We start from the raw sequence: 21,204 nt of genomic DNA, 5'->3' as shown, positions 1-21,204 counted from the left end.
TTCATGACTGCACTTTCTTTATTACCTTTTTTAAATACATAATTCATTGCATGCCTAAAGTGTTCTAATGCCTCTATACTGTGTTTAATGTCTTAAAAATTGGGCACTGCTAACGTTTTAAAACCTAATATGCAGAAACTGATGTTTAAATAAATTAGCAATATTCCATATATGTGCACAAATATACATGCATATAAGACAAATAACAGGGTGCAAAAAGTGACGTTACTTATGGAATGGCCCTATAGGCAGATGACATTAAGAATAGGGTTTGGGAAGACTGTATTTTGGGGCTAAGCGAGTTTGTGTCCGAGTCCTAGCTTAAAAAATTCTGAGCAACCTATTTTTTTTTGATTACATCACAAATATTAACATCATAAATTGATTTGGTAACAAATAAGTATTATGTATATTAGTAAACATTTTTATTCAGATTTATACTTCACATACAGAAATACATTCTAAATAATAACTAACAATAAGTAAAATAAATTATGCTTTAACTTTATTTAAAAACAAATATTTTTAAAAAAACTAAGGCATTTAGTGATATGTCAGATAATCTAGAATGTACTTTAGTGCAAAAGTTTGCTGCAGCAGAGAATGTTCACTCAGCAGTTGTCGATGTAGGTTGAATTGTTAATAAAGCATAATATAATTTTTCCAGATTTTCACTTCTTTGTTTAGTACTTAAAAATAACATAAATTCTTGCTTTAATTTATTAAAATTTGTTTCTGAAAGTGGAGGACGAGGATTTTTTACAGTTTCTAAAATTGTCTTTAATTCTTCTTCCATTTTCATATGGTGTACAATATTTACGACATTCTCATGTAATCAGTTTGATTCTCATTAAATTGAACAATTTCACTTGAAAACAGCCTAATCATTAAATTTGTTGCAAAATCTATAAGCTGGCTTTTTTTTTTGGTATTCTCTTAGCAGTTACAAGAAAATCCAAAATGTCTTCAAGATTTTCATTTCAACATTCATTTATACAAGTTTTCATTTTATTTAATAGTTCTTGACCTAAATTCCCTGGAATTTCTTCCAATTTTTTTAGCATAAAGTTAACTTCCAAATGTGCTGAATAAAGTGCTTCTATAGTTAATTTAATCGGCTTTAAGGAGTTACTCAAATTGTGAAGCAATTGGATTTTGAGATTTTTTATGAAATCCATATTACCGTCTTCGAGAGCTTTAATGAATTGAAACAGTCTTAAAAAAGTTAAAATCGTATCAAGTAATGAATTCCAATGCATCTTAACATCTGTGATTAATTCCATTTCATATCCTAATTCACATTTTATTTTCTGTTGTAGAAAACTGTTGCAAACAGTAGACTTAAATTATTTTACTGTTTGGCGAACAATTTGAATATTTTTTTTAAGTCATAGACTTTGATAATTCTAATTGGTCAGCATCAACACAGAGTTCTTCTTTCTCTTCATCAAAGGAGAAATCATCTTCTGAATAATCTGAATCAGCAAAGTTATCATCAACTGTTTCAACTTCATTTTCCTCGTAACTCATGCTTTTCTTGTACAAAATATTGCATACAGCTAAATGTATTGTATGGTTAAGATACAAATGATATAATACAGGAGACTCACAACCATATTTTAACATAATTCTAGCACCATCACCAGTTGATCCAACAATATGTTTTTCAAAATTGATATTGAAATTTTTCAAATGATTTCTTACAAGTTCTGCTAATTACAGAGCTGAACATGAATTTTGAATTTGAACTAAACCAAGATTTTATGTTACACCATTTCCATGAAGATTAATATTTAAAAATTCTCTCATTTTTGTATGTGTCCACTCATCAAAAGGGAGACTAAATCTTTTACTCCTACTCAATTTTTCCTGTATTAAATTTGTCATTTCTGATTTTTTAATTTAATAAAAATTATGAATCAATTTCATCATATCTTTTTCTGCTTTAGGAAGCATATAACATGAATTACAAAGACTTTCTTGAATAAAGCTAGATTTTGTAATTGCTCTTACAGATATTATTAACAGCAGCTAATTCCAAAACAGTCTCATCCAAAGGTTTTTTAACAAAATAATTATCTAAAATTTTTACTTTTTTGGAAGAACTACATTCTTGTTTTTCATCTTCTGTTTGCAAAATTATTCGGTGTTTAGTTTTTAAATGTTTTATCATAGTTGAAGTGTTTCCATCTTTGTTTGATAATTTTATTGAACATTTCTTGCATTGGACTTCGGAGTTCGGTCCTGCTGCAAAGTGTTTCCAAACCTTTGAGATCTTTTCCTTTGGCATAATTATTAAAGTTTTTTTTTTTTTTTTTTTTCAAATTATCTGAAAATTATTAATATATTTAAATAAAGAACAGAATAGTTAATATTAACAGGTAAAAATGTGTTTAAAATTTTAAATAAGACAAAATAATCATGAGAGTAGAGTAACAAATTTAATTTGTTAAAAGTAAAGTTATCAGTAATAGTAGTAGAGGCATGTGATGGAAGAAAGCAAGCATATGAACTTATGTAGCATCAGCCAAAAAAAAAAAAAAAAAAAAAAAAAAAACAATTTCACACATCCATTCCCTATAAAAGTTTGTCCAGTTCCTCCTTGAATTATTTTAAGCTATCAAGATGGAAGTTTTTCCCAGCAATTAACCACCCGCTGGCTAAAGGCTAATTTCTGAACATCTATTCTACAACTGTCTTTCCTCAATTTGAATTTATGTCCTCTCAGGTTTGTAATCTGAGCAAGTGGAAGAAGCCCATTAGAATTCAGCGCACTCAACCCATTCAAGGCATTATACACCTCAATCAGATCACCTCGCAGGTGCCTAGTCTCCAGCCGCTGCAATTTGCAGAACTTAAGCCTTTCTGGTGAGAGGATCCCCCTTTGTTTCCTTCACCAATCTTGTTGCCATTCTCTGCACATGCTTAAGCAACTCTACATCCTTCCTAAAATGAGGCCTCCAGACCTGTAAGCAGTACTCAAGATGTGGCCTGACCATTGCCTTATACAAAGGGATAATCACCTCCTTTATCCTACTATCAAAATTCTTGTATATCATTGACAATACCCCATGACTGCATTGCTCAGAAAACTTCATATCTGACTGCACAATTACTCCCAGGTCTTTTTTATTTTCTACCACCCTAAGTGTAGTACCACACATTTGCTATGTTCCTCTTGGGTTATTTCTACCCATATGCAGTACTTTGCATTTGTCAATGTTAAACTTCTGTTGCCACTTCTCAGCCCATCTGCTCAAATTTTCTAGATCCTGTTGCAGTAGCACACTGCCATTACTGTCATTAACAACCCTGCCAACCTTTATATCATCTGCAAACTTCAACCCTAAGTCTCATATACCTTCATCAGTATCACTGATAAATACACAAAACAACAGTGGGCCCAACACTGAACCCTGTGGAACTCCACTAATAACATTAGTCCATGAAGAGCAATGCCCATTGATTACCACCCTCTGTCTTCTCCCACTCAACCACCCTTTTATCCATTGTAGCAACTTACCCTTAATACCATTCTGCTCCAATTTGTACAGTAGTCTTCCATGCACAACAGTGTCAAAAGCTTTCCAGATATCCAAGTATATGATATCAAAATTATTTTTTTCATCCAGTTCCTTTGTAACCACATAATAGTATCCAATCAAATTTGTCTGACAAGACTTTCTCTTAACAAACCCATGATGAGTCTGAATTATTGCTGCAGTCTTGTCTAGATGATCCTGCAATGCATCTTTAACCAGTGACTCCATTGTTTTACCCGGAACAAAAGTTAAACTAACTGGTCTGTAATTACTCGTGTCACCCTTCGATCCCCCTTTGTGAATTGGGCATACATTGGCACATCTCCTCAGTCCTTAGGGATCTCCCCTGAGTCCAAGGATGCTCTCATAATTATGGCTAAGGGTTTGCTTAGTTCCTTTGCCATCTCCTTTAATATAACTGGATAGATCACATTCATCCCAAGTGCCTTATGTTTAACTTCAACAATTTCTCCTCCACTTTGCTCTCAGTTATTACGAAATCATTAAGCACCCTGCTACAATTTGAAAACTTTCTGGCATTTTCCTTCCTTAATAACTCCTCATGTGAATGTAGATGCAAAATACTCATTCAGTTCTTTGCTATCTGAGCAGGATTATCAACAGTCGAACCATCAATACCAAGTGGACCAATGTAATTCATTCCTTTTCTTTTAGAGTTTATATACGTAAAGAAATCCTTGCTGTTTTTCTTAGCATCCTTTGCCAAACATTTCTCGTAATCTGCCTTTGCTTGCCTAATCTCCTTTGTGACTTGATTACAGACTTAATCTTATATATAATCTTATAATCCTATAGCTTATATCTGCCATAGGCTTCTGTGTCGCCTGATAATTTATATGCATCCTGTGCATTTTTCTTCTCTGCCACGAGTCTCATTAGTTCATTTGACAACCATTTAGGCCTAATGCTTGAACAATATTTCTTAGTAGGTATGAAACGTAGTAGCTTCCACAATGAAAAACTGTCTGAGACCACTGTAGTCACCTTTACGGAAACAAAAACCCTTTCCTTTACCCCTAATTTTAATTATATCTTTAAGTAAATCCCACATTGGTACACCGTGACCACTGCCACCTAGTGGTTCCTTTATCTGCAAATTCTCAATACACGAATGATCACTGCTGATAACCAGATCAAGAGTATTACCCTCTCTGGTTACCTCTTGAACGTGCTGCTGCAGAAAACAAATCATCCAATAAATCCACAAAAGTCTTGCTAGTGTGCGAGTGACTAACCCACAAGTTTCAGTCAATATCTGGGAAGTTAAAATCCCCCATTATAAGACATTCTGATTTCTCTATTTCTCTGTACTCCACTCTATTTCTCTATACAATTGTTCGTTGTACTTATTTGAGTCATTAGGCCTATAACATACTCCTACTCTTATTTTTGCTTTCCCAGTGCTTATGTCACACCACACTGACTCAATATTGCACTGTCCATCTATGTCAACTGGATGCATTTCCTCTGATTTTATGTTTTTCTTAATTAACAGCATAACCCCTCCTCCCTTCCTATCCTGTCTATCCTTTCTGTACACATTGTACTCCCCAAATTCCAATTCTGCATTATTCCAAGTTATAAATTCAAACTATTCGGAGAATCTCAGTTTCTGTGAAACTTGATATAATACAGAAAATGTGCATATCTAGGAAAAATAACTACAAGATAAATCCGATACTATAGCTTGCAAAAGTACATAAAATTTTGCCGAAACAGTAAAAAAAACTCTTGTATAAATCTTAAAATATTTGCATTATAACATATTTTTTTGATATAGCACTTTATATGAATGAACAAGGTAAGTGATTGCAACGCAGCGCCGTCTCACTTATGAGATGAAAAAAAATAGCAGTATGATTAGATCGTAATTATATTTAGAAAATTTAACAGGTAAGTGAAGATAACAGTACTTAAAACAACGGAAAAGCAAGATTCAGGCTCATCGGGTCTCGAACCATGTCCAAGTACTTGAACTCGAAAAACCGTAATTGAGAACCTAGCATTATTAGCTTTAGTAGTGGCAAATGATGCAGGAAAGCAAGCTTATACAGCATTGCCCAAAAACAATTCACATTTTACATATCCATTCCCTCCAATGGTTTGTCTAATTCTTCCTTGAATTCATTTAAGCTATCAACTTCAACAACAACATAAGGAAGTTTGTTCCAGAAATCAACCACCCACTGGCTAAAGGCAAACATCCATACTATTCTGGATGTATGGACGTTTGCCTTTGCAAAAGTATGGAACCGTCCTTTGCAGAATAGTCTGGACAAGAGGAAGAATCCCATCAGCATTGAGCTTGCTCAATCCATTCAAGAAACCTTAAAATGTTAAACACCTCAATCAGATCACCTCACAAGTGCCTACCCTTCATATGCTGCAATTTGCAGAATTGAAGACTTTCTTGGTAAGAACATCCCTTTGTTCCACTCACCAATTTCATTGCCCTTCTCTGTACTCGTTCCTGCAGCTCTACATCCTTCCCATAATGAGGCCTCCAGACCAGTACTTGAGGCGTGGCCTGACCATTGCCTTATACAATGGGATAATCACCTCCTTATCCCTGCTAGAAAAATTTCTGTATATCATTGATAAAAATCCATGAGCTGGCCTGGCAGCCTGTCTGCACTGCTCAAAGAACTTCATATCTGACTGCACAATTATCCCCGGGTCTTTTTCATTTTCCATTACTCTGGGGTTGCTGCTACTCATATGCAATACTTTACATTACAAAACTTCAGTTGCCATATCTCAGTCCATCTGCCTAACTTTTCTAGATCCTTTTGAGTAGCATACCATCATTACTGCCATTGATGGTAGTAATGATGGTATGCTACTCAAATCCACTCTGCCAACCTTTTGTATCATCTGAAAACTTGGACTTTAAGCCCGACATGCCTTCATCAACAATCATTGATAATTATAGAACACAATGGGCCCAACACTGAATGAACCCTGGGGATTGTTGTTTCCACTTATAACGTTAGTTCACAAAGAGCAGTGTCAAGTGATTACCACTTTCTGTCTTCTCCCACTCGACCATCCTTTTATCCATTGTAGCAACTTACCCTTAATGCCATACTGCTCCAATTTGTACAGTAGACTTCCATGCGCAACAGTGTCAAAAGCTTTCCTGAAATCCAAGTATATGATATCAAAATTATTTTTTGCATCCAGTTCCTTCTTAACCACATTATAGTATCCAATCAAATTTGTCAGACAAGACTTTCCATTAACAAACCCATGCGGTGCCTGAATTATTGCTGCAGTCTTGTTGTTTGTTGTTGTTTGTTTGGTTTTTAGGAGCGTTAGTAACTAAGGCCATATTGCTCCGGGGATATGCGGTGGTCATTTCCTGACCTTTCCGCATCCTCCGTATTTGGTGGTCAGGGGCTTGAACCCTGATCTAATCAAGACGCGTGTGCTACGCACTGCTGCTCCTGCCCACCTGGCTACGGAGGTGCCCTGCAGTCTTGTCTAGATGATCCTGAATGCATCTTTAACCAGTGACTCCATTATTTTCCCCAGAACAAAAGTTAAACTAACTGGTCTGTAATTACTTGTGTCACTTTTAGTCGTCCTGTGTGAGTTAGGCATACATTTTCAGATCTCATAATTATGGCCTAGGGTTTGCTTACTTCCTTTGCCACCTCCTTTAATATAACTGGATGGATCCCATCCTCCCCAGATGCCTTTCTTATGTTTAACTTCAACAATTTCTCCTCCACTTTGCTCTCAGTTATTACAGAATCATTAAGCACCCTTTTAGTTTGATAACCTTCTGGCATTTTCCTTCCTTAATAACTCCTCATGTGTGAATGTAGATGCAAATACTCATGCAGATTATCAGCTATCTGAGCAGGATCATCAACAGTCGAACCATCTATATCAAGTGGACCAATCTGATTCATCCCTTTCTAGAGTTTATATGAAGCACATAAGATTAATGAATGCAAAATATAACTGTCTCTTTCTTAGTACACATCTCATAAACCTCCACAGTGACTGATCTTGCTTTATTAATGTGTAAAAAGGTTGACTCACACATTTAATTAAGTCGAGGCATGTACTGATTCCAACAAATGTTAAAACTGCTATTCACCATTACCGGTTCTTTCTTCAGCAAGCCAAAGCAGTCTACATATTCTGTACATATCTTGTCATATACTGGATAACCTTTGTTTGGGCAGTGTGCATAACTGTATGCCTCTCTACAAGTTATGCTCACTCTGCCCACAGATCACCACTTGTGTCCATATCTTTGTCTCTGATAGGCGATTAGGTAGAAGTCTTAATGCAATAGGATATTAGTATTAGTAGTGGAAGATGATACAAGAAAGCAAGCTTATATATAGCATCAGCCAAAAAAAAAAAATGAAAAATAATAAAATTTAATTCAGACTGCCCACTGCCACAGCACCAGATGAAAGTTTATTCCAACAATTAATTACTCTGACTGAAAGCAAATTTTTGCACATCTATCCTGTAGCCATACTTTTTTTCAGTGTAAGTTTTCTCCTTGTGTATTTTGTCTGAGTAAGAGCAAGGATGTCATCAGTCTAATGTTTAAATCTAATGATCAGTTTTAATCATCAGTTTAAATCAGGTCTCCTTGCAAGTGCCTAGCTTCCAAGAATTTCAGTTTACAGAACTGAAGTCTTTCATGGTCCTTTTCATGTCCTTTGCTAACCTGGTTGCTCTTCTCTGCACACATTCCAAAGAGATCTTGCATCATTCTTAAAATGAGGTTATCAGATCTCTATGCAGTACTCAAGGTGTATCCATTGCCTTACATAATGGGATATCACTACTGGCAAAATTGCTGTATATCATTAACAAATACCATGATCTCTCCTAGCAACCTGTATGGACTGTACAATTACCCTTAGTTCTCCTCCAGTTTTCTCCACCTTGAGTGTGTACCGTGTAATTGGTATATGCTCAAAGTGCTGTTCTGGGGGAAGCTTGATATGCCTTCATCGATATCATTAATAAATATTGAGAGCAGTAAAGGACCCAGCACTGAACCCTCAGGGACTCCACTAATAATATTAGTGTAAAAAGAGTATGTCCATTTATAACCACTCTGTGTTCTGCCACTCAGCCATCCCTTTATTCATAGCAGTAAATTGCCTCCTAATACTACGCTGCTCCAGTTTGTACAACAGTCTTTCATATGGAACAGTGTTAAAAAAAATCATTGTACTCATAATATTCATTTCCTTTCTTATTACATCATAGTAGCTTATTAGATTGGTGAGACACAATCTCTCCTTAACAAATCTATGCTGTGATTTTTGTATGATCCCACAATACTTCTTGAATCACTTACTTTCCCCAGGATAAAAGTCAAGCGTACAGGTGTGTAATTGCTCACTTTGCCCTTTGTTCCCTTTTTATGAACAGAACACACATCTCCAGTCGGGGCCTCCATAGCCAGGTGGGCAGGAGAGGCAGTGCGTAGCACGCGCTTCTTGATCAGACCGGGGTTCGAGCCCGTGCCCACCAAATACGGAGGGTGCGGAAAGGTCAGGGAATGACCACCGCATATCCCCAGAGCAATACGGCCTTAGTTGCTAATGCTCCTAAAAACCAATTAACAACAACAACAGCACATGCTTCTTGATTAGATGGGGGGTTCGAGCCCGTGATCCACCAAACACGGAGGATGCGAAAAGGTCAGTACATTCACACCTGATACTACTTGTTTTATATGCATGGAATTATTTCCTGTTCTTCCTTACTATAGTTGTTTCATATACATGGACTTATTTCCTGTTCTTCCTTACTATAGTTGTTTCATATACATGCACTTATTTCCTGTTCTTTTATAATTGGATCTAAAGTCGCCATGTTAATTATATCACATTCTTTAATCCATAAATTTAAATTAGTTTTTTTCCTTGGATATTTTCTTGCTAAATTGGATTCTTACTATACACCTTTTTGGATTATAATTATTAATCTATTTTTATCTCAAAACATTTGATGATTCTTGTTTTCTATACTCTGATACGTTTACAATCATTCCCTTATATGAGACTATTCAGCTTAATATAACATAGCCTCATCATTTGGTCTAACGTGTATATGTTTTTTGCCGCCGTATTGTTCAACACTCAGTTTATCTATTAATGGTAGTATGTTTATTTTTATAATTTTGTATGACTTTATCATGGTAAAGTCATACTATTCCAACCGCATTTCATTTTCCAACGCTAATTTTAAATTCTCCATACACTTGTATTCTAAATACGACAGTAGAGGTCACTAGTTTTCCTACTGTTTTGCATTTCTTTTCAGCTTACTATTAAGTACACTACTCTACTATAAATTGCTTTATCGTGTAGATATATTACCAATGTAGTTGAAGTTTGCGTGCACTCAACTACTCTACTGAATATGTGCACTTCATCTTCCTGCCTTTTTTCCTTCTGCTACGTATATTTTTCCTGCCAGCTTATTTCCACTATGCATTTCTTGAAATACTCCAGGTATCATTCACTTTCTTATTATACTTTCGGTTTCGTTTTAGATTCTCGGCATGTTTCGACACACTTATTTTTACTTTCAATACAAGCATTTGGTATTAGCTACTTTTATACTAACACTTACAAATGCCAGAGCCCTTACTATAAGGTTGGGCTTCACAACCCCAGCAAGCTTAGTGTTATTTAATAACTTTTTCTTTGCTTTTTGTTTTTCTGCTCTCTATTTCTACTGTTCTTCCTGTTCGTAAAACTATTAGTGTACACGAGGGTGATATGAATGTTCCTACTATCCTACTTCTATTACTATTTTTCGTCTTCATTTATTTAAAATACTCCCTTTTCCTTTCCACATCCTCAATTTAATACTTTACCCTATACCATGTGCTTGTTCCAAATTTATTTATTAAAACATTGAATTCCTATCTATACAAAATTAAATCCTATACTAAATTCTACATATTTATATTAACCATATTTATTCTAACTTGATCTGTATTTTTACCTAAATAAATTACTGTGTTAGGACTACCTTGTCCATACTGTATTAGAATGTGCTAATTTCATTTTCGTTGCTTTTTTGGCCTCTCACTTTTCTACTACTATGGACAAGTATAGAAACATAGTTCCTGATACATGGTTAGGTATAGTCCCCTGATGAAATACCTGATCATGTATCAATATTTATTTCAGCTGATATCAGATCAAGCATTTTATTTTATTTTTTTTTATTTTATTAGTAATTTGATGTACTAATTTTACTTTACAGTTCCACTTTCTATTGGCTTGGTAATTCAGCCCATAATTTTCTTAATTCATCGTAACCTTTAGGATATTAACATTCTTTCACCTTTCACAAATCTGCTACCCTTCTTTTTCTACTTTCCTCACCCTTCTAGTTACTGGCACTTTGTGTAACTTTCACATCCATTTATGCATACTTTAATCAATGTATTAAACACTGCTTCCTTTAACACTGCTTTGCACTTTTTGGTGCATCTGTCTTACCTGATTTATTAACCTTTCTTTCATTGAAACCATTTCATCAACGGAATACCTCTTTATCCTGTGTAACTTTTTAAACATTTCTTTTAAGAGGTTACATTTAATATTCATTTATATATATATATATTCTTTTTTTTTTAATGAAATGCCTGTCTGTTTATTGGATTTTGAGCACATCAGTGACAGACTATGTTGCTCCATTATATGTATTATGTCTGTATAAGCCTGTGTTCATGGGCCAATTTGCATGTCATGCAGGCTGAAAAACACATTAACTCATGGGAACCCTACTCACTCTGCCTGAGATCATATAAACGAGATGAATATCACACGCCGTGTGATATTCATCTCGTTTATAGGTGCAATATGGCCTAATAACCCTTGCGCCAAAAATAACCATACCAATACCAATATAACTACCACCTTGATTGAAGAGGACTTTAGAAATTCCTCCAGTCACAGACAAGAATCGAAATCAGACCTCTCCAAATGAGTGACAACTGATGAAACTAGTTGTCACTCATTTGGAGAGTTCTGTACTGTCACAGAGGATAAAGTACCTGTTAGCACACTTTGTGTACAGTGAACCCACTTCCATAACTCCTTTGAGCAAACTGTTTATATGGGCAAGCATGTAATGCGTGCTAGCATTTTTGTCTGCCTATCAAAGTTTTTAACCCTTATTGTTATTATTAGCCATATTATTATTATTATTAGCCTTGCACCATATTTCTAAATATGGTACAAGGAAGCCTGAGGCTTATGATGCACCAGCCAAAAAAAAAATTTCTGAGTTACCCTGAGAGAGAGAGAGAGAGAGAGAGAGAGAGAGAGAGAGAGAGAGAGAGACAGACAGACAGACAGACAGACAGAAGTAAAAGGAAATCACCAAGAAAGAGAAGAATGATGATATCCAACTCAGCTCAGGACCCTGGGTGTGCCAAGCCCATGCTCACCAGATGTGAGCCCCTGAGTGAGCATGCCTTCTTCATAACGTCACTGGGCAGATATTATAAAAGTGGTATTTAATAATCTTGAAATAGACAAGAAATAATTTAAAACTATAATTTTGAATTCATTTACTTTAATATTGTAATGGATACGACTATGAATATTTTTTCAAATTGCAGTCATATTTCTAAATAAAGTTTTAAAATGGAATTGCTCAGTGATGCAATTTGTGTAGAGTGTCCTCTGAAAGGCTCTCCCCTCCCCCACACCACAATGATTCTGATGGAAAATAAGAAGTGATGCTTGAGAAATATGAAAATAGATATTGCTGCAACTAATCGATAATGAAATTTTTAAGTTTAATTTTATTTATTTTGATTTTTTTGATCCATTTTATGCAGAAGTGATTGCTCTATGGTTAATGTTGTTAAAGGAATTAAAGTTCACATATGACGTATTTTTGTTTTAGTAACTTACAGTAAGACCAGAAATCGCAACTTTATAAACTGTTTTAACAGTATGCTCTACTTAATGGAATTTTGTTTGAAAGACATACATAATGGTTATTTTAAATAAAATATTCTATTTAAATATAATAGTAGTAGTAATTTAGGCAATTATTAAATAAAATGTGTTAAGTAAGGAAGTGATGACAGATTTTTTATTGCCCTTTTATAGCCCTGAAAGCATTTCATTTCCATCAAGAAATTACAGAGTTAATGATGTTGTTTCAAAAGTTGTTGAACAAGAAAGACCAAAGCAATTGCAAGAAAATTCATCAGTATCATTTATTGTGAAAATGGTGTTTATTATCTTTCTAATTTGTATTGTGCTTCTTATATACAGAAACATGGAAAGTAGTTTTAGCAATCCAGTACCCTCAATAACTAATGAACTGTGATCAGCTTTATTCCAGAAGCTTTGTTTGGTCGTGGAACCATTACCAACATAATATCATTATATTATAAGTGATGTTATTAAATGCTAGTAATATCCCTTCATAAAATAAAACAAAATACCTTACTCTTAAAAAGTGGTTTGGATCCAAAACCATCGACTCGTGTGATGGAATTTCGACATTGTTTAGGAAATTATTGTGCATTATTTTTCCTCTTCTTACCGTTAGAAACATTTAATTTATTTGTTTACTTAAACATTTTGAAGAGTTCACTTTAAATGGTATGTTTAGTAAAAATGTACAATTTAAATTTTATTTTTGATTCCTGGTGTTTATTTTTGTTTTTATTGAAAACAGTCCTTCTGAAGATTGTCTAAAGTAGTTGGCATTGGGGGGGGATTGAAAAACACTGCCAAAAATTGCAAAATAAACTTATAAATAATATTTATTTAACATTGGTAATACCATGCTTTTATATGCCTTCCAGAAAGATAACAATGTAGACAGAGAAATACAGAATAAATCATTGAAGCAATTTTTCGAACTATCTTAAATTTATATATAAATAATATTAGTGAGAAATTGGTGTACGACTCATAAGTAATTTTATAACAGTTGGTTTTATATTTACTAATGGAAATTACAGATAAAAAATATAGAGTATTTTTCACAAGATTCCTTGAATGATGTTGCCTTCATTTTAAAAAAAATGGGGAAGCAGTGTGCTCACTGATGCTCATCCAAATCTTCTAGCAAGAAGAAGAAGATATCTGAAGGACCTCTTCATTTCCTAGTTCAAAAGAAGGCTTAGTCATCTTAATTCATTTTCTTCATTAAAAAATACAGTATATCAATAGTCTTGTTATAAACCAAAATGCCAGCAATCCTAAATAGTATTCAGCCTGCCAGCAGAATTAAATCTTGCATAAAAGTTCGATATAATCATTTTTTCCGTCAAGGTCCTACTGTTTGAATAAAAATTAAGATTACCGTGCATTCCTGCTGTCTTCTGATCTACTGTGTGGGGGGAAGAAATCTTATTATTTTAAATAAGTACTTTGTCCACATAGAGATATTTGTCACTGATATAAGTACTTTGTCCATATAGAGATTTGTCCCTGGTACTACATGGTTATTAATGACCACATCTGCACAGCTGTTATTAGAGATTAAATAACCACTCATGAAGTAAAATAACTCTCCCAAATTGCAGGCACTGAAAGACCAGCAATGTAACTGACTGTTTCATTATTGTTATTCCTGTTCAAGTGCCTGTGCAAAATATTAAGAGTTGAGGTCATTTTGTAATTGTAATGATATTTCTACCTAATATTATACTTTTCTTTTAAGTATTTTCATCATGCTCATCTTCATCTGTAGAACATATGTTATGGACCTTTTTCATAGCTACAAAACCTGTGTAGCATGTCATTCAGACTTATATTTGAAGTTTAGAAAAAAAATATATAATAAAGTTATTATCTTGTTTTCTTTTTATTTTAACAAGCTAACTAAATCAAGATACCTTTCATTTAACATTTTAGGCAATATTGAGAGCCTAAAAATTGTATGCCTGGAGTTGTTAAGTGTACACACAAGGAAAGTTACAACTTTCATAGTGGAATTGAACATTACAGTTGAGTCTGATTCTTGAACTTTCTCTTAGTTATTGCAGATAATATTTATTGGAGTCATTAGGTGGTACACAAAATATTGATTAAAAAAGGTTGCTATACACCCAACAGAACATTGACTCATTTATATAAATTATAACCGTTTAATTAATGGGTATTTGAGAGTATTTTGATATTGCTTATCCAGTGTTCAAAGTTAAAAGGTAAAATTTTTTTCAAATTAAAAAAATGTGTGTATACACACACAGTTTTGACTACTAAATCACAAGACTGTTGCAATAAAATAAATATAATGAAATATTTTGCACCTTACACGTTATCCCCTTCAAAATAATTGCCTTGGATTTGCACACACTGTTCCATATGTTTCTTCCAAACAGAAGCATTTCTGGAAGTCATCTTCTATAAGCCCTTTTAACACTTCAATCGTTTTTTTCTGAATGTTTTTAATGGAATGAAAATGGATTTCCTAAAGTACACTTTTCAGTTTAGGGAGGAGAAAGTTGCAGAGGACTAAGTCAGACAAGTAGCTTGCATTTTTGCACATGGATTTGTTTTTTGACCAGAAACTGGTAAACAGAATGCATGTTGTGCACTGGGGCATTATCTTGATGAGCATCCAACCATGATGTGCCTAAATTTTCAGTTAAAATTTGTTATAACTGTTTCTCTATCCATATTGAGTTCTGATGCAACCATTCTAATGCTTAAACAACTTCTAATCAATGATCACTTCTAATCAGTGCCCTTACTGAATTCTTTTTTTCTATCATTTTTCTAGCAAATTTCAAAAACATACGGCAATGAAAACCTATCTCACTGCAGAGAAATTGAGTGTGCTGGAATGTGACTTGGCAGACAACTAGGGAAAGATTCAAGGTCAACTGATGTGCCTTTGTTTCACAGGTGGTACTTGGTGTGTAGTGACTGCACTGGCAATCTCATTATTTAATAGCCACACCTTGTGTGTGTGTGTATATATATATATATATATATATATATATATGAAATATGAAAACGAAGAAGTGGAAGGAAAAAAAAAAGGAAAAAATAAGGAAAAACAGTACGTGTACCTGAATGCGCAAAGCAGGATACATGTATATAAATAAGTGTCACCAATGAAAATAAAATAAAATAAAAATAAATATAGATGGAGAAGTTATTAAACACAAAATGCCGAGCCTAGTTGAAGAAAAAAAGAGAAAAAGAATGTTAAGAACCTATATATAAAAAAAAAAAAAAAAAAAAAAAAAAAATTAAGTAGAATTAAATCTGAATTAATGCCGAATTAACAGGCCAATCAATCATATGTACAAAAGCTGAAAGAAAAAGAGGGGAGAGTAATAGAGAGAAAAATTATAAAATAAAAATTAAAATTATAAAATAAAAATTAAAAAATTAAAAATTGGTACATAGATCAGGTATTTCATCAGGGGGCTACACCTGATCATGTACCAAACACTGTGTTTCTATGCAAACTCATGCGATGGAGACGCTATAGAAATGAAATGGATACAAAAAATGAAATGGATATAAAAATTATTTTTTAAAAATTTTTTTAAAAAAAATTATGAATGCATGTTGTGCACTGGGGCATTATCTTGATGAGCATCCAACCATGATGTGCCTAAATTTTCAGTTAAAATTTGTTATAACTGTTTCTCTATCCATATTGAGTTCTGATGCAACCATTCTAATGCTTAAACAACTTCTAATCAATGATCACTTCTAATCAATGCCCTTACTGAATTCTTTTTTTCTATCATTTTTCTAGCAAATTTCAAAAACATTGATTATATTTCACTCAACTTATTTCTGCCAAATATCATAGGTATTTAATTTTTCTCCTCTTCATATTTTTTATTGTATTTCATGTCTTTCACTCAAAATATACACTACAAGCTAGCGGTATTAATTTCCACTTCTACTAACACTCTCGCAGCCAAGGCCCTCTCTATGAGCTTGGGTACTTACACACCCAGCTTGCCTAGTATCCTTTAAACTCTTTTCCTTCTCTTTACATCTTTCTTTCTGATCTTCGTTTTTCCGTCCATTGAACTATTAGTGTAATACGAGGGTGATTCGGACATTCTCACTTTTCTTATTCTCACTATCTTCGCCTCTATATTTTTAACTTCTTTTCCCTCCCCTACCTTGCATTGCTTCCTCTTTCTATACCACTACCTTGTTATTCATTATTATTTAACTTACATACTTTTGATTTAAACTTACGTTCTTACACACTTTCTACTTAATTTATTAAATTAAACACACTGCGTTTGCGTTCTTACATACTATTGACTCAATTTATTTCTAAATACACTACGTTACTTAATTTATTAAATTAAACACACTGCGTTTGCGTTCTTACATACTATCGACTCAATTTATTTCTAAATACACTACGTTACTTAATTTATTAATCTAAATACACTGCGTTGGGGCTACCTCACTCATGTTTCTGGAGATTTAAAAAAAAAATTTTAAAAATTTTTAAAAATAATTTTTATATCCATTTCATTTTTTTATCCATTTCATTTCTATAGCGTCTCCATCAGCATGAGTTTGCATAGAAACACAGTGTTTGGTACATGATCAGGTGTAGCCCCCTGATGAAATACCTGATCTATGTACCAATTTTTAATTTTTAATTCTTTAATTTTTATTTTATAATTTTAATTTTTATTTTATAATTTTTATCTCTATTACCCTCCCCTCTTTTTCTTTCAGCTTTTGTACATATGATTGGCCTGTTAATTCGGCATTAATTCAGATTTAATTCTACTTAATTTTTTTTTTTTTTTTTATATAGGTTCTTAACATTCTTTTTCTCATTTTTTTCTTCAACTAGGCTCGGCATTTTGTGTTTAATAACTTCTCCATCTATATTTATTTTTATTTTATTTTATTTTACTTTCATTGGTGACACTTATATATATATATATATATATATATTGGTAGCACAGTCAGAATATTCTGTTGGAATAAGTTCTTAATCTATTCATATTTGAAGTCTTTCACTTTTATTTCTATTGAGAAAATGTTTTTGTTACTTTTTGTAGTTAAAGTTAAGCTGAGTCAGGAAAGCTAAGATAAGCTTCAAGTTCATGTATGGGTGATTTGAAAAACAGAGTATTACCATAATTATAGAGAAATGTCTTTTCATAGATTGCAGGAGATTGCAACTAGTTACAATTTCCACATTCCATCAGTGCTTTGAGTGTTAAGTGTAATTATTATTATTATTTTATTTTATTTTTTTTGCAAACAAGCCCTCAGATGACATAAGCCCTGTGCTCCAGCATTCAGTTCACAACTCAAAGAAGCATCAATATGGTGTAAGATTCTGAAAGGTCTATATTCCTAGAGGGAACAATAATGCATCATTAACTTCTGGGGGGAATCCTTAAACACAGGCCAGTATCCTCCCTGCATTTCCAAGTACATAAGCCAACCAAATTCTAGAGTTAAGGCACTAAGAAACATGTTCTATTACAGCAGCAGCAATGCCAACAGAGAAAGCCAAGTGGGAAAAATTTAGATACACTGATGCCAGTACTCAACCATATATAAAATGTGGTACCACGTGTAAAACCCAATGTTATAATCCGATCAGAAAGGGAACTTATTGCATACCATACCATATCAACTGGAATAGGCATTTTCCCTACACCTTTTATGATGTATATTCTTATTGGATGTTTTTCTTGAAAAAAAGTTTAACAGTATACTAAAGAGTAGTGATTAGAGTTTGCCACATTTTCAAATCTTGACACTGCTATGCACACAGAGAAACTTTACTTTTGAAGAAGTGGTGTAACTTAAATGGTGTCACATGCAATGTATTATCATATGTGCATCCCACATCAGTGATGATCAAACCAAAATATCAATTTTGCGATATATTTTTAAATATTTTTTATTTTGACATACAAAATACATATTATCAATGAACAACACAGTGCCAAAATTAAGAAAAATACAATTATCCTAACAAAAAGGAATTCTAATAACCTTTTACCTGTTTATTTTTTATTGTTCATTTGCTTTAATATGATTTTTTTAAGCAGTTTCCCCACATCAGGCACGTTGAAGTATTTCCTGAACTCTCTGCAAGTAAACCCAAAATAGTGCTTGATTGGTAATTCCACTTTCAACATAGTAGTTGGCCTATTTCTTTCATTTCTCTATACTTTCATCAAATACTCTACTCATTTGGATTTTGAGGTTTAGGTTTGACTCAAGTCAAACCCAGACCTCAAAAGAATGAGTGGCAAATGCCAGTGTACGTGGTATGCTGACTGCCATCTAATTAGTATCAACAGCCCATATACTAGTACTCCACAGTGTAACTGTGCCAATTTTGTCGCATATGAGCTCAGTCTCACAAATGTGGACAATGACATCTGCATATGTAACTCCAGGAACATGGTCAAATGGCATTTAATAATTACAATAATGCATAAAGAACATACTCTCTTCATGATATAAGTAGGTTTAAGTAGCCACTGTGTTATTTGTTTAAAATTCTAGACATCTATATTTACATATACAATGACATGTTTATTAATGAGTATTCTGTTTTATAAAATTTTCTATTTTGAACCCTGCATTTAACCGGGTATATATCTCCAAGTAAAACAGGGATATATCATTTAGATAACAAAGAAGTAATGATATCAAATTAATTTGTCAAAGCAAATTCCAAATGTAAGTATAGGCATTTGCATTGAGTTATTGTACTTTGCTCAGGGTATCAATAGCAAAGTGGTGACTAAGTCAGCATGGGTTGTGGGATTGAAAAAGCTGCAAATGAGTACCCATAATTTTGATAAATAGGAGTAATGTTGAGTAACAGAGAGTCACAGTTAAATTTATTTGGCTGAATCCTTGCTCACTTCAAAATGTTAGTTAAAGGAAAATAGATATTTCTTTGTCATTTAAACACTGATGAAATCCCCCCCCCTCCCCAAATGATTTGCCTTTCTACTACTTGGAATCTGTGGCACAAGTTTAGTTTGACTTTGCCAAAAAGTCCAAAATTTTGGTCAATGCAAACGTCAAGTTTCTTGTAGAAAGTGATTTTTCTTGCATTCCTTAAAACTGTCATAATATTCTACTGAATCAGTGGAATATGATTCATTTCTGCTGCTTTTGATGTAAAGTACATTGCCTTTGATTCTAAAAGTAGGGTAGCCATGATAATGAATGCGACAAGGATCTGTTTTATGAAAATTATGACTACTGTTAATAATCTTGCATGGGTCTGAAGTTCTAGTTTTTATTCATGCAATAAAACACCAATGATACAAAGTAGCATTTAATAATACAAACTAACAGGACACACACTTGTTAGTTAATATTATTAAATACAGTATCATTTTTCTCAAGTTTCCCTTATTTCTACAATGGCATTTTACTTCCCTTTTGTAATGTAAGACAGTATTAAAGATTTGAAAGTTCAAAGTTTGTCTCTTTTTTTTGATATAATAATATAAATAAAATGCTTATATATGAATGATAATCCAAGAACATTCAGTAGTTTATGCAAAGCAGTACCATTCCAGATGCAGATAATGTGATTTTTTTTTGTCCCTTAGCTATTGTCATACCATTATCTTGATCATAACTGTAAGTACTTTTTCTTGTGGATCTTGGAAGAAAAAAAGGTTTTCAGGAAACTTGGTACAGTCATAGACTTGAAAGCCATTGTTTATTTGATATTAAATATACATCACTGCAAACCTTGGTGTATGCCTTCTTGTTTATCAAAATGGAGCACATACCGAAAAATAATGTTTTCCAAGAAGCCGAGTATGAAAATCCACATTTGTAACAATTAGTGAATAAATGTGTTATTAAAAGCATCAGCATACACCAACTGGACAAAAGGCTGATAACCACAATGAGAGCTGGCTGCAAGAGTTTTTTTTTATAAAGATGAAAAACTATATATATATACATGAAATAATATTCAAAATGACCTTATACGGTTCTATAACTATTGTAGCAAGATTTTATGATGTCAGATGATCTGATTATGGGGGGGAAGATAATTGATTACTTTTTCTCAAGTTGCTCTGGTGATATATTCACTAAGTATAAGAACTTAAGATAAACTGGGTAAGAATGTTGCTTAAAGGATAAATTATCTTAGTTCTTGTATCAAAGGGTTGTATAAAGCAAGATAGTTTTATGCAACAATATAATTATTGTAAAATTGTTATAATGTGCAAGTACACAATCACTGGCTATAAAATTTAAAACTTTTGCAATTGGCATCAACTAATGATCATAGTATGCAAATATAAGTTGCTACATGGTATGGTCACAATTTCTTTGGTATCATATTTTTTTGCCTTAATCAAAAAATAAAGTACTATAGTTAGGCAATCTGTGCACATGTAAGTTTCTTGATTTTAGTGTAGTAAGTAATTTTTAATAATTTCTTTATGAATTGAATTTTTATATCTGATGTATATCTTGAGAATAAGAAATCAGTATTAGTAGTGGGGGACAATGATGCAAGGAAGCAAGTTTATACAGCAACCTGGCATTAAAAACTGCCCCCTTCAACAACACCAGGTTAGTTGGAAGTTCAGTTCCAATTTGTCTGTGTGCAGTCTTAGAAAGAGCAAGGATGCTATCAGTATTTAGTT

The 21,204-nt window shown here is 33.2% G+C and overlaps 1 protein-coding gene across 2 annotated transcripts in view; it reads left to right on the top strand.

Annotated features, from left to right (window-relative positions):
- LOC150076232 (uncharacterized) overlaps positions 1-14,265 on the top strand; it is a 68,204-nt gene extending 53,939 nt beyond the window's left edge. For both annotated transcript variants that reach the window (XM_090387023.1, XM_090387022.1), the window contains exon 5: positions 12,692-14,265. In XM_090387023.1, the coding sequence (XP_090243149.1) occupies positions 12,692-12,914 (223 nt within the window). In that variant the 3' untranslated portion in view covers positions 12,915-14,265. The remainder of the gene's footprint in view (positions 1-12,691) is intronic.
- The last annotated feature ends 6,939 nt before the right edge of the window (positions 14,266-21,204 follow it).

The sequence above is a fragment of the Mastigoproctus giganteus genome, chromosome 13 (assembly GCF_048544385.1).
Source record: "Mastigoproctus giganteus isolate SK-2022 chromosome 13, ASM4854438v1, whole genome shotgun sequence".
Taxonomy (NCBI): domain Eukaryota; kingdom Metazoa; phylum Arthropoda; class Arachnida; order Uropygi; family Thelyphonidae; genus Mastigoproctus; species Mastigoproctus giganteus.
Note: the sequence above shows the minus strand (reverse complement) of the source record. Positions and strands in the feature narration are given on the sequence as shown.